Raw genomic sequence first — 14,632 nt, 5'->3', positions numbered from 1 at the left:
TTTCTGTTGGTCATGGGAGTTCTGTGTGCCAAGTTTGGTTCAATTCCATCGTTGATGGAGTTCAGAATGCTCTTTGATTGTAGGCGAACTATAAATCCCTGCAACTACAACTCTCAAATGACAAAATCGTATTTTTGAGTGATGGTCACTCCTAGTGTTGTGAGACATTTTGTTGCCAAATTTGGTGTGATTTCGTTCATTGGTTCTTTTGTTTTTAAGGTACTCATTATGCACGGAGCATTTTTATATAGATAGATAGATAGATAGATAAAAGCATGGACTGGTTGGATCTTCTGGCGGTCCAAGGAACTCCCAGAACTTTCCTCCAACATCACAGTTCAAAAGCATCTCTCTTCCTTCGCTCAGCCTTCCTTCTGGTCCAGCTCTCACATCCGTAGGTGACTATGGGGAATACCATTGCTTAAACTATGTGGATCTTTGTTGCCAGTGTGATATCTCTACTCTTCACTATTTTATTGAGATTGTCCTTGCTCTCCTCCCAAGAAGGAAGTGCCTCCTGATTTCCTGGCTGCAGTCTGCGTCTGCAGTCATCTTTGCACCTAGAAATACAAAGTCTGTCACGGCCTGCTATGAATATGAAAACTGGCCTCTGGCGCTGATGTATAGGATTGTGCAGTGAACCCATCGGTCAAAGACACCAGTCATTGCAAGTAAAAGGTTAGTAATTGTCCTTTATTAGGTTATTCCAATCATTTTGCTTTTCAGATATGCCAAACAAAAAACAATCCGTCACCAATCTGTAATACGTAATCTCTTGAATTCTTTCCTTATATATTTCTACCAGAAAAGGAAGCAAACTTTCATGATAGCAATTTAGGCAAATGAACAGAAAATTACATTTTTTTTAAAAAAAGCTCAAATTGTAAATATATGAAGGTTACAATCAAGCCATGATAGCGCAAGTTTCAATGCAATCTTCAGTCTCGTCTAATGGAGGATCGACTGGAAAGGCGGAGACATTAGTAGCACGTCGATGCAAGGAGGAACGGGTGGGCAGCGTGCTTGAAAGCAAAGCTTTTCAAACCTGGGAAAGGAAAAACACAAGCTTTTGAAAAGATCAGACTGTGTTATACAGTGAATCCAATGATTGGGATGTTCTTAATAGATGAAGGAAACGTTGCTGTTCCGTCTTCCAGGAGCATGGTTTACGTTGCCTTTTAGCTGCATGGGATAGCATTCCTTTGCATTTCCCCAGGGTTGCTATAGACCCAGCAGCACCCTGGAAGTTAAACAGTATCAGTGTCTGGAAAGCCAGGCTGCAGGCCCTCTGCAGTTATTGGTTTAGAAAGTATCTCTTTGGGTTAGGAGTCTGCCCTTTCTTCCTGGGGTTGAGATCTCCATTTTGGAATCTCCCCTGCCTCCTTCAGTAGAGAAAAAAAAAACCTCAGATGTGCTGTTGGTCAGACAGGTAGCTCTGAAAAGCCATTGTGACTACAATTGAGAAATTGAGATAGATAGAATAGCAATTGAGTAATTGAGTTATTGGGTTATTTAGACAGAGAAAGAAACTGAGTTATTATGAAAAGCAATTGAAATAGAGAAGCTGATTGAGTTATAGATAAATATTGAGAAATAGAAATAGTTATTGAGTACTATTGAGCATTACTTCATCTCCAAAGCTAACCTTGAGCTTAGATAGGGGAAGACCTGTTCTTTCTAACCACAGCAGCTCAGGGTTAGGGTGAAAGATCCCAGGATTTTTTCTACCATTTGGAGAAAAGTTACCTCAGTAATTGAAGAAAAGGGAAAGAAAGAACATATCTATGGTTTCCCAAATTGACTGTTTGTGTTATAACTAAATCAAGCTGTGTCAAGTCTGCCAAGGACTTTGGAAATAAATATTTTGTTGATGTTCCTATCTTGACTGGCATCAGTTGCTGAAAGTATTGAGTTATTTCTTCAAAGAAAGACACCCAGTGGTTCACCCAGATAAAGAGAGAAGCACATCTTAGTTTTAACTTTGCAGTGTCTGGATGTAATGGCACAGTTGCCTCCACATGTTCAGGTATTTCCTTCCCACCATCTTTCCCTGGTTACAGCTTCTGAGAAATGAAATCCAAAATATCTGGAATACTGATGTTTTCCCATCCCTGCACTAAGTATCACTCTTTGAGCCTAACCTCTCAACATTGTGACGAGAATAAATATTATAGAAATGCAAAACTTCATTTACAGGACTAAACAGGACTCCATGAATTGCTGTAATCTATAGGGAGAAAAGGAGGCCTTTGTGGTGCAGTGGGTTAAACCACTGAGCTGCGGAACTTGCCGCGGTTCAGATCTGGGGAGCAGGGTGAGCTCCCACTGTTAGCTCCAGCTTCTGCCAATTTAGCAGTTCGAAAACATGCAAATGTGAGTAGATCAATAGGTACCGCTCCGGCGAGAAGGCAACAGCACTCCATGCAGTCATGCCGGCCACATGACCTTGGAGATGTCTACGGACAATGCTGGCTCTTTGACTTAGAAATGTAGACGAGCACCATCCTCCAGAGTCGGACACGACTAGACTTAATGTCAAGAGGATACCTTACCTTTACTATAAGGAGAAAGACTTAGTTATCAACCTAAAAGTTCTCGATTTGTATCTCACCTGATATGAATTCAGGGCACTTCCTTTCAGCCATATAACCCAGAATATCAAAGCAGATAATCCACAATATCTGCTTCGAACTGGGTTATCTGAATCCACTAAGCCATACAATCCAGTTCAATGTGGATTGTATACAGCTTTCTGGAAGGGCCCTCATTTGGTGGTAAGTCTTAGGTAAGCCACGTTCTCTGCTTCGGCTTCCAGATTTACAGTATAGCGAGAGGAAAACCAACTTCCTGTTTTTAATCTCTTCTTGTAAGATTATGACCAGAGGACATTGCTGTTTTTAAAGGTTGTACAGTACTAATAAAACTATGGATACATCCTATATATTGAGAAAATTCTCAAGTGGGAAAAATAATCTCAATCTCTGTTGGAAATAGCAACCTTCTCAAGCCTCCACAAGTTATTCAGATTGCTTACTATATTGTATATGTGTGCATTGGTTTGCAGTTTTTCTTTAACTCTTTGGTGTGTGTGTGGGGGGGGGCTGCCGATCATGTGATCAAGTCTGGGATTGTTCAGGACTCAGACTCCATTTTAGAAACAGTATACTTTAGTGTATTGTCGAAGGCTTTCATGGCCGGAATCATTGGGTTGTAGGTTTTTTCGGGCTATATGACCATGTTCTAGAGGCATTCTCTCCTGACGTTTCGCCTGCATCTATGGCAAGCATCCTCAGAGGTAGTTGAGGTCTGTTGGAACTAGGAAAAAGGGTTTATTTATTTGTGGAATGACCACGGTGGGACAAAGGACTCTTGTCTGCTGGAGCTTGGTGTGAATATTTCAACTGACCACCTTGATTAGCATTTGATGGCCTGGCAGTGCCTGGGGCAATCTTTTGTTGAGAAGAAACTCTATTAGACTCTCAGAACAGAGAGATGCTTTGGACTATGAACTATTGATTCTGTGTTACCTACACAGAGAAACTACTTCAAATCCTATCTGTAACTAGACTGATAAGCAAAGTACCTGTGTGCTGAATACATTAAGTTTGTGAGTAAACCAACTATGCTACTTTTAAAGAAGTCTGCTTATTTATAATAATATATATTTTAAGGGAAAGTAGATGTTTTGGGGCAATTAAAAATAAATTTTCTGAAACTCTGCTGAATGTGTGTGTGTGTGTGTTTTGTGCTATCATGAGAAGAAAGGAAAGCTTAGAGAAGACCGTGATGCTGGGGAAAATGGAAGGAAAAAGGAAGAGGGGCAAACCAAGGACAAGATGGATGGATGGCATCCTTGAAGTGACTGGCTTGACTCTGAAGGAGCTGAGGGTGGTCACGGCTGACAGGGAGCTCTAGCATGGGATGGTCCATGAGGTCACAAAGAGTCGGAAGCGACTGAATGAATGAACAACAGCAACATATGTTGTGCATTGGTGTATATTTGTCCCTAACAGTTCAAAGACATAACTAGGTACATCAGTTTAACAACCGAGAAACCTGGCATTTGGCATTTTCCCAAAAGGTTATGACATTATTTTTCAAAAGGTTTTGACTTCCAGCAAGGTCATGACTTTCCAAAGACCATAAAATCTCCAAAAAGGTTGTGGAGATTTCCATTTTCCAGTAATCTCTTAATGCTTACTCTATGCTGATATACCAAGTTAATTTTCTTCATGCTGAGCTCTTATTGACAACTTGTTGCTTTGTACAAAACAGGGAACTATGACTCTGCAATACACTTTGCATGGAAGAGTGAGTTCACAGGTCCCATTAAAGTAAGTGTCCCCTTTTAATATGTCTGCTTAAAGGTGGCCAGGAAACACACAAAAATAACCCATGTGATTTTGTTACCAATCCTGCCTCTTTTTTGAAGGGAGGAAAGTAAAATCGTTCTCCTTCCGTACATTCATTCAATTCACATCAACTTAGAACTTACCTTACTTCTTGGATCATTTCCTTAGTAGTCTTGCTCTGTAGAAGAGAACAGTATTAGTACACACAGCTGATGAAATTATCTAACTAAAAGCTTAGAATGCAGTGCCTAAATATTTGCAACCAACAAAATTATGACCGTTCCTCCAGAGTCCAACCGTCTACCTAGAAATAGACCCCAACGGCTTAATTGTTCGTGTCTTCAATAACAGGAAGTGGTTACGCAGCTTTCCGACAAAACTTGTTGTCACTTGAGCATTTATTTGTGAGTTCTACTTTCTCTTTCACGTCTTCGTGTCTGATAAATAACATTTTCATTTATTTATTGCGTCAGAAGCAAATTGAGAATACAGTTATAATAATAGAAAAACCACAAACAAAATTAAAAACTTGGCATTATACTCCCCCCCAGCACCAACTGACACTTTGAAGCCAGAGTAAAGAGGGGGAGCCAGGAAGACAGATTTCCACCATGTCTCCTGGGTCAACGGCTGGGAGCCCCTCCCCCCAGCAACAATACTACATCTGCCTGCCACCTCGGGAGGAGAAAGAGCAAATCCTGCTGCTACTCTCCCCCTCCCAAGCCAGCTAAGAGGAGGAAGGGGACTGAGGAAGAGACATTAAAAGCACATGTCTCCTGGCTGTTGCTTACTACATCTGCCTGCCACCTCAGGAGAAGGAAGAAATCCTGCTACTACTCCCCCCCCCCCCCCCAAGCCAGCTAAGAGGAGGAAGGGGACTGAGGAAGAGACTTTAAAAACTCATGTCTCCTGGCTGTTGCTTACTACATCTGCCTGCCACCTCAGGAGGAGAAGGAGGAAATCCTACTGCCCCCCCCCCCCCCAGCCAGCTAAGAGGAGGAAGGGGACTGAGGAAGAGACGTTAAAAACACATGTCTCCTGGCTGTTGCTTACTACATCTGCCTGCCACCTCAGGAGGAGAAGGAAGAAATCCTGCTACTACTCTCTCCCCGCCCCCCAAGCCAGCTAAGAGGAGGAAGGGGACTGAGGAAGAGACTTTAAAAACACCTGTCTCCTGGCTGTTGCTTACTACATCTGCCTGCCACCTCAGGAGGAGAAGGAGGAAATCCTGCTGTTTCCCCTTCCCCCAGCCAGGAGGAAGGGGACTGAGGAAGAGACTTTAAAAACTCATGTCTCCTGGCTGTTGCTTACTACATCTGCCTGCCACCTCAGGAGGAGAAGGAGGAAATCCTACTGCCCCCCCCCCCAGCCAGCTAAGAGGAGGAAGGGGACTGAGGAAGAAACGTTAAAAACACATGTCTCCTGGCTGTTGCTTACTACATCTGCCTGCCACCTCAGGAGGAGAAGGAAGAAATCCTGCTACTACTCTCCCCCCCCCCCAGCCAGCTAAGAGGAGGAAGGGGACTGAGGAAGAGACTTTAAAAACACCCGTCTCCTGGCTGTTGCTTACTACATCTGCCTGCCACCTCAGGAGAAGGAGGAAATCCTACTGCCCCCGCCCCCAGCCAGCTAAGAGGAGGAAGGGGACTGAGGAAGAGACTTTAAAAACACCTGTCTCCTGGCTGTTATTATTTCTGTTGTGGTTTTATAATGTATTTAATGTTTTTATGTGCATTTTGATATTAATTATATTATTTGTTGCCTGTAAACCGCCTTGAATCGCCGAAAGGCGGTATACAAATAAATAAAGAAATAAAGGCACCAAGGACTCACCCCATTTGACGATCTTTGGAGTGGGCAGGGTGATGTGCTCCACTTTGCAGGCATACTCCGTATACCCATCAGGAGTGACTTGAGCATGGACCAGGCGCTCAAAGGTCCAGTCCGGCTTAAAGGAAAGGTCGGACTGCTTCACGTCCGTCATCGGGACACCATCCTTCAGAAGAGTGATATTGATTTTGGGAGGATGAAAATTCTCCACATAGCAATGGACAGTGTTCTCCTTCCCCTTCACTGCAGGGTAGCGGGAATACACTTGCACATTGGGAGTCTCTGCAAGAAACAAAGAAGGCACAAAAGACAACGTGTCATCTCACATGAGTACGTCTTTGCCATTCAGCAGACACTGCACAGTTTCTCGACCCAGACATTATATCCTTCAGAGAAAGGATTCTAGGCCCCCATCGACACTGACCATTCATTGCCATTTCAAACTGGCATAGAAGAAAGTGGTTTCACTGTGCACATAACACAAGAACCAGTCTGAGACCTAGATGGAGACTGCAGAAACCATGGAGAAATGAGGCCCATTAACAGCTCTTTTGTAGGAGTTTACGGTCTGCATTAAATAGTCAGTGTAGGTAAAGGTAAAGGTTTCCCCTTGACATTAAGTCTAGGCGTGTCCGACTCTGCGGGGTGGTGCTCAACTCAACTTTTAAGATGAAGAGTTTGCGTTGTCCGTAGACACCTCCAAGGTCATGTGGCCAGCATGACTGTAATATAATACATTGTGTGTGTGTGTGTATAATGTAATACAATACAATATAATAGTAATTATAATAATATATTATACTTATATATTTTATACTAGCTGTACCAGCCACGTGTTGCTGTGGCCAACCTTCCCTCCCCCTTTCTCTCCTTCCTTCTCTTCCTCTTTCCTTCCTTCCTTTTCTTTCCCTTCTTCTTTCTTCCTTCTGTTTCTTTCCTCCCCTTCCTTTGCTCTTTGGTTCCATCCTTCCTTCCCTCTTTCCTTCCTTCCTTCCCTCTTTTTTTCCCTTCTTTCTTCCTTCTTTACCTGTTTCTTTTCTTGCTTCCTTTGCTCTTTGGTTCCATCCTTCCTTCCCTCCATCCCTTTCTCTCTTTAGTTCCTTCTCTCCTTCCTTCCCTCTTTCACTTTTTTATTTCCTTCTCTCCTTCCTTCTCTACCTTTCTTTCTTTCCTTCTCTCCTTCCTTCCTTCCTTCTTTCCTTCCTTCTCCCTTTCTGTGTTTGTGTTTTGTGTGTGCACATATGTGTGTACATATTTCTGTATATATGTATATATGTGTGATTGTGTACATACGTGGTTTTGTGCATACGCTGTAATGTATTTTTGTTTTTTGTTTTTTAAGCCTCTTCTGCTGTATTTTTCAGTATTTTTATGAGTGATAGTCACTCTTTGGCCTGAGAGGTGTCTTGTTGTCAATTCGTCCAGTGGTTTTTGAGTTATGTTAATCCCACAACAGAACATTACATTTTTATTTATATAGACTAACCGTCCCCTGCCAGGTGTTGCTGTGGCCCAGTCTGGTGATCTGGAAAATAAAGTAATGAGAAAGTGTTGTTTTCTAATAGATGTAGTGTCTTTTTTCTTGTGGGTAAACAGTGTTTCTTGTTGTTTCTTTGTCAGTGTTGATGTGGAGAGTGTCTGGTTTGCCTACTCGGGAACATGCAACATATAATTCTCCTTCTTTAGGGGTCCCTTTCACATCTATGATACTATATCTCTCTCTGTGTGAATTATATCTATCTATCTATCTATCTATCTATCTATCTATCTCTATGGCTGGATGGCTCTTTGTCAGGAGGGCTTTGATTACGTTTTCTTGCCCTGATGAAGGGAGTTGGACTGGATGGCCTTAAGTATTTTCTGTTGGTCATGGGGTTCAGTGTGGGAAGTTTGCCCCAATTCTGTCGTTGGTGAGGTTCAGAATGCTCTTTTATTGTTGGTGAACTATAAATCCCGGTAACTATAACTCCCAAATGTCAAGGTCTATTTCCCCCAGACTCCATCTGTGTTCATATTTCGGCACATGGAATATTTGTGCAATTGTTTGAGTCCACAGTGCTAACTGGGTGTAGATGAACTACAACTCCCAAACTCAAGGTTAATGCCCACCAAACCCTTCTGGTGCTTTCCGTTGGTCATGGGAGTTCTGTGTGCCATGTTTGCTTTATTCCATCACTGGTGGAGTTCGGAATGCTCTTAAATCCCAGCAACTACAACTCCCAAATGACAAAATCGTTTTTTGATTTTTTTATTTAGTGACGGTCACTCCTTGGGTGAGTAGGTGTCTTGTGGCCAAATTTGGCACCAATTCCAGTGGTTTTTGAGTTATGCTAATCCCACAAATGAACATTACATTTTTATTTAGATTACATGCAATATTACTAATAATATTACAATATAATTGTATAGTACAATATAGTAATATATAATACTAATATTGTACTATGCTAATAATATAATATATTGTATATCTTGTAAGCTGCTCTGAGTTCCCTTCGAGGTGAGAAGGGCGGCATAGAAATGTCGTAAATAAATAATAATAAATAAATCTTCCTGCAGAAGCAGTACCTATTGATCTACTCACATTTGCATGCTTTTGAGCTGCTAGGTTGGCAGAAGCTGGGTTTAACAGCAGGAGCTCACCCCACTCCCCGGATTTGAACTGCCAACCTTTCGGTCAGCAAGTTCAGCAGCTCAGCAGTTTAACCCGCTGCGCCACCTGGGGCTCAGTGTAGATAGTCACCCAAAATACAAACTTAGTGTGGGAACTTTTCACTACAAGTTGCAAATCCTTTATCTTCGTGGCACAAGGTTTTGCACATATGCCGTGTTTATCTCTGAATATCCTGGGATAATCAGGTAGTTATTCGCACCACACCCCAGAGTTGGACACAACTGGACTTCATGTCAGGGGAAAACCTTTACCTTTACCTTTAGACACATATAATCAAGTTCAAAGCAAATAATGTGGGTTGTTGTAGGTTTTCCGGGCTGTCTGGCCATGTTCCAGAAGCATTCTCTCCTGACATTTCACCTGCATCTATGGCAGGCATCCTCAGAGTTTGTGAAGTTTGCTGGAAACTAGGAAAATGGGGTTTATATACCTATGGAATAATGTCCAGGGTGGGACAAAGAACTCTTGTCGGTTGGAGGGAGGTGTGAATGTGTTGTTGAAGGCTTTCATGGCCGGAATCACTGGAATTGTTGTAGGTTTTTTCAGACTTTATGGCCATGTTCTAGAGGCATTCTCTCCTGACGTTTCGCCTGCATCTATGCCAAGCATCCTCACTACCTCTGAGGATGCTTGCCATAGATGCAGGCGAAATGTCAGGAGATAATGCCTCTAGAACATGGCCATATAGCCCGAAAAAACCTACAACAACCCGGAGGTGTGAATGTTTCAATTGGCCACCTTGATTAGCATTTAATGGCCTGGCAGTTTTTAGGTGTGCCCTGTTCCTGCCTGGGGGGAATTCTTTGTTGATAGGTGATTAGCTGTTCCTGTCTGTTTCTTGTCTGGAGTTCCCCTGTGTTTAAGTTTCCAACAGACCTCACAACCCCTGAGGATGCCAGCCATAGATGTGGGCGAAATAGTAGGAGAGAATGCTTCTGGGACATGGCTGTACAGCCCGGAAAACTCAAAAGAGTAACACATCTGAGAGCCTTTGGCTTTGAGATATATAGGACTTTCTGTAAACAATGAGAAGAGAAAAGCAGTTGGTAGTCAGTTTAATGATAGACATCTTCCATCCTGGCTCCATCTCAGTTTCTTTGCCCGATGTTGATCTCCTTGACTGGTGTTGATCTTATGTTGACTTCTTTCTTAACATTGTAAACATTTGTTATCACTGCCCCAATTGCTATCAGAGTTTACTCTTCGGTTCCAATTAGCAACTTTTAATTACAGTCCAGCAAACAGGTAATTAGTCATCGCAGGCCTTAATATTGTACTGGTGTCTCCAAAATTATCAACTCCATCCATACATTCATCTTCCGTTCATTCATATTAAATTCACATTTATCAAATCTGCACACTGAATTTCTTATTACACCTCCAACAGACAAGAGTTCTTTCTCCCACCCTGGACACTCCACAGATATATAATCCCCATTTTCCTAGTTTCCAACAGACCTCACAATCTCTGAGGATTTTTTTTCCGACTTGAGAAACTGCAAGTCGTTTCTGGTGTGAGAGAATTGGCCGTCTGCAAGGACGTTGCCCAGGGGACACCCAGATGTTTTGATGTTTTACCATCCTTGTGGGAAACTTCTCTCATGTCCCTGCATGAGGAGCTGGAGCTGACAGTGGGAGCTCATCCACGTTCTCCCCAGATTCGAACCTGCGACCTGTTGGTCTTCAGTCCTGCCGGCACAAGGGGTTTAACCCACTGTACCACCGGGGGCTCCTATCTCTTAGGATGCCTTCCACAGATGGAGGCGAAACATCAGGAGAGAATCCTTCTAGAACAGCGATTCTCAACATGGGGGTCGCGACCCCCAGGGGGGTCACTGGCCATTTTCTGGGGGTCGCGAAGGCGCCTCGGTTGGCCCCACCCCGTCTGCCTCCTCGATATGGTTGCCTTGCACGAAGCCTCCCTTGCCTGGATTGCACTCCCGCCAGCCCCATGTAAGGCCAGGCCTCGTGGGGGATCCTCCTGTGCCCGGCACGAGGCTCCCTGCCGGATTTGGGCCCAGACTCCAGACTGCACCAAGCAACAGCAATTGTCAAGGTATGTATATTTTCCCCAAACTTCTCCAGTATTTTATGTTGGTCATGGGAATTCTGTATGTCAGGTTTGGATCAATTCCATGACTGTTGGAGTTCAGAATGCTATTTAATGACAGGGGAACTATATTCCCAAGCAACTGCAACTCCCAAATGTCAGGGTCTATTTTCCCCAAATGTCTCCAGTATTTTCTGTTGGTCATGGGAGTCTTGCATGCCAAGTTTAGTTCTAAATGCTCTTTGATGGCAGGTGAATTATACATTCAAGCAACTGCAACTCCCAAATGTCAGGGTCTATTTCCCCCAAACTCCGCCAGTGTTCAAATTTGGGCATATTGAGTATTTGTGCCACGTTTGGTCCAGATCCATAGTTGTTTGGGTTCACAATGCTCTCCAGATGTACCGTATATTCCGGCATATAAGACGACTGGGCGTATAAGACGACCACCAACTTTTCCAGTTAAAATATAGAGTTAAGACGACTCCCATGCATAAGACTACACCCGCGTATAAGACGACCCCTGACTTTTGAGAAGATTTTCTTGGGTTAAAAAGTAGTCTTATACGCCAGAATATACTGTAAGTGAACTACATCTCCCCTAAATCACTGTCAATTCCTCCCAAACCCCTCCAGTATTTTTTGTTTGACATGGGAGTTCTGTGTGGAGGTCTCAGTGGTCTGTGGAAGTCGGAGCTGAATCAGTTGAAGGTACTGCAAATCCCATCATCTGTTTTCCATACTCCCCCAAACATATTTTTTCTGATTAATCACGATGCTTTAATTATGTTGAATTTGTAACGATGAAAACACATCCTGCATATCACATATTTACATTACGATTCATAACAGTAGTAAAATTACCGTTTTAAAGGAGCAACGAAAATAATTTTATGGTTGGGGGTCACCACAACACGAGGAAGCATATTTAGGGGTCACGGTGTTGGAAAGGTTGAGAACCACTGTTCTAGAACATGGCCATACAACCTGAAAAACCTACAACAACCCAGTGATTCTGGGCATGAAAGCCTTCGACAACACATCAGAAAATGTGGGTTTGATAATCTGGATTATATGGCACTTTAGAAGAGGCCAACGAAGTGGTGACTTTTGTCTACTGCGTAGTCACCGGGAGAAAGGGAAAGAGAAAGTATACGCAGCATTGTGACTCCATTTCATTCCCTCTCCAGCAGTTTACAACTTCTGTGAAGCTAAAACTAAGCAGAGGCCTGTGGCAATCCTTGGGAAGCCCCTGGAAATAAGCCAAAATATATTATCTTTTTCAAAAATATTCCTATCAGAAAACCCCAACAGTCCCGGTTTTGCTCTACATCTGACTAAAAGGTAAAGGTTTTCCCCTGACATTAAGTCTAGTCATGTCTGACTTTGAGGGTTGGTGCTCATCTCCATTTCTAAGCCAAAGAGCCGTCGTTGTCCGTAGACACCTCCAAGGTCATGTGGCCATTGACATGGCTGCATGGTGCGCCGTTACCTTCCCGCCATCTTCATCTACTCACATTTGCATGTTTTCGAACTGCGGACTACCAACAGCTTTTCTCTTCTCATTGTTTACAGAAAGTCCTACATATCTCAAAGCTAAAGGCTCCCAGATGTGTTACTCTTGAGTATTCCAGGCTGTACAGCCATCTTCCAGAAGCATTCTCTCCTGACGTTTCGCCCACATCTATGGTAGGCATCCTCAGAGGTTGTGAGATCTGTTGGAAACTAGGCAAGTGGGGTTTATGTATCTGTGGAATGATGTCCAGGGTGGGAGAAAGAACTCTTGTCTGCTGGAAGAAAGCGGGAATGTCCCAATTGGCCACCTTGATTACCCTTAGGCTCTCAGGATGGATCTCCACTGCCATGCAATCCAGTTTCTGAATCCAGATTATCTGCTTTGAACAGGATTATGAGTCTATATTGCCATGTAATCCAGTTTAAAGCAGATAAGTTGGATTTCATATGGCAGTGTAGAAGGGGCCTAAGGCTTTCAGGATGGATCTCCACTGCCATGTAATCCAGTTTCTGAATCCAGATTATCTTCTTTGAACCAGATTATATGAGTCTACACTGCCAGATAATCCAGTTCAAAGCAGATAATCTGGATTTTATATGACAGAGTAGAAGGGGCCTTAGGCTCTCAGGATGGATCTTCACTGCAATGTAATCCAGATTATCTGATTTGAACTGGATGATATGAGTCTACATTGCCACATAATCCAGTTCAAAGCAGAAAATCTGGATTTCATATGGCAGTGTAGATGGGGCCTTAGGCTCTCAGGATGTTTCTTGACTGCCATGTAATCCAGATTATCTGATTTGAACCTGATTATATGAGTCTACACTGCTATGTAATCCAGTTCAAAGCAGATAATCTGGATTTTATATCGCAGTGTAGAAGGAGCCTTAGGCTCTCAGGATGGATCTCCACTGCCATGCAATCCAGTTTCTGAATCCAGATTATCTGCTTTGAACAGGATTATGAGTCTATATTGCCATGTAATCCAGTTCAAAGCAGATAATTTGGATTTCATATGGCAGTGTAGAAGGGGCCTAAGGCTTTCAGGATGGATCTCCACTGCCATGTAATCCAGTTTCTGAATCCAGATTATCTTCTTTGAATCGGATTATATGAGTCTACACTGCCAGATAATCCAGTTCAAAGCAGATAATCTGTGGATTTCATATGGCAGTGTAGAAGAGGCTTTAGGCTCTCAGGGTGGATCTTGACTGCCATGTAATCCAGATTATATGCTTTGAACCGGATTATGAGTCTCCACTGCCAGATAATCCAGTTCAAAGCAGATAACCTGGATTTCATATGGCAGTGCATTAGGGGCCTCAAACACAAATCACCAGGAAAATATTCTCCATGAGTTTGCTCATAGAAAATCTTAGGATGCGTCTACACTGTGGAGTTAACGCAGTTTGATTCCGCTTTAACTTCTTGTGGCTCAAGGTTATGGATTCCTGGGAACAGAGACAGGAAGAAGACTGGGACAGAGAAGACTGGACGCCTTGTTAAAAAAAAATCTCTTTTATTCCGTAGCACTGATCCACAACAGTTAAAGCGGTGTCAAACTGTGTTAACTCTATGGTGTGGATGCCCCCATGATTGGCCTGCTGGAGAAAAAGAACTGGAGCTTTAAGGAGATGATCCGACCCAAGGCATTGTGATAATTTAACCTACCCAACAAATAAATATAATCCGATAGGTTGAGAAACAGGAAGTCGAGAACTAAAGTTTGAGAAGTGTGAGGCAAGTCTTACTTTGGATGGCTTCAAGGCAGGCAATGCAGAGGAGGAAGGCCACACAGGGAAGGAAGACGGCTCTGGCCATGGCTTTGGCCTCGAAAAAGACCCAAATGTTGTCTCCTTCTCGCTCAAAACCCGTCTGCAATTCAGATTAATCCGATTGCAACTGAACCTGGACAAACCAAACCCACGCCTATAACTCTGCGGTCTCAGCCAATGGGAATAATTCCTCCTTCCGCGTCACTAGTATCCGGGATGAGGTTCCTCCGCAAGCGAGGAGAAAGAGTGACTGGGGCTTTCCAGCGCATGCGCACTCTGGCGGCTGGAGGATTCCTACTTTTGCTTTCACTTTCTGGGAAAGGGATGGAAACTTCCCAGAAATGACTCAACACAAAGTCTCTAGGGCAGAGGAATGAAAACACCCCAGAAATGCTGGGATCAACCTGAAAATATGGAGTGAGGGCAAATCAG

The 14,632-nt window shown here is 43.2% G+C and overlaps 1 protein-coding gene across 1 annotated transcript; it reads right to left on the bottom strand.

The window, feature by feature from the left end:
• Positions 1-672: 672 nt before the first annotated feature.
• B2M (beta-2-microglobulin) lies at positions 673-14,362 on the bottom strand. Its single transcript, XM_060755343.2, has 4 exons — positions 14,177-14,362; positions 6,186-6,464; positions 4,496-4,530; positions 673-1,045 (listed from the first exon to the last, which is right to left on the bottom strand). The coding sequence occupies exons 1-3, from the start codon at positions 14,244-14,246 to the stop codon at positions 4,517-4,519; spliced, it is 363 nt and encodes a 120-aa protein (XP_060611326.2). The 5' UTR covers positions 14,247-14,362; the 3' UTR covers positions 673-1,045; positions 4,496-4,516.
• Between the last annotated feature and the right edge of the window lie 270 nt (positions 14,363-14,632).

This window comes from Anolis sagrei, chromosome 9, assembly GCF_037176765.1.
Source record: "Anolis sagrei isolate rAnoSag1 chromosome 9, rAnoSag1.mat, whole genome shotgun sequence".
NCBI lineage: Eukaryota > Metazoa > Chordata > Lepidosauria > Squamata > Dactyloidae > Anolis > Anolis sagrei.
The sequence above is the reverse complement of the archived record's forward strand: the minus strand, read 5'-3'. Positions and strand labels throughout refer to the sequence as shown.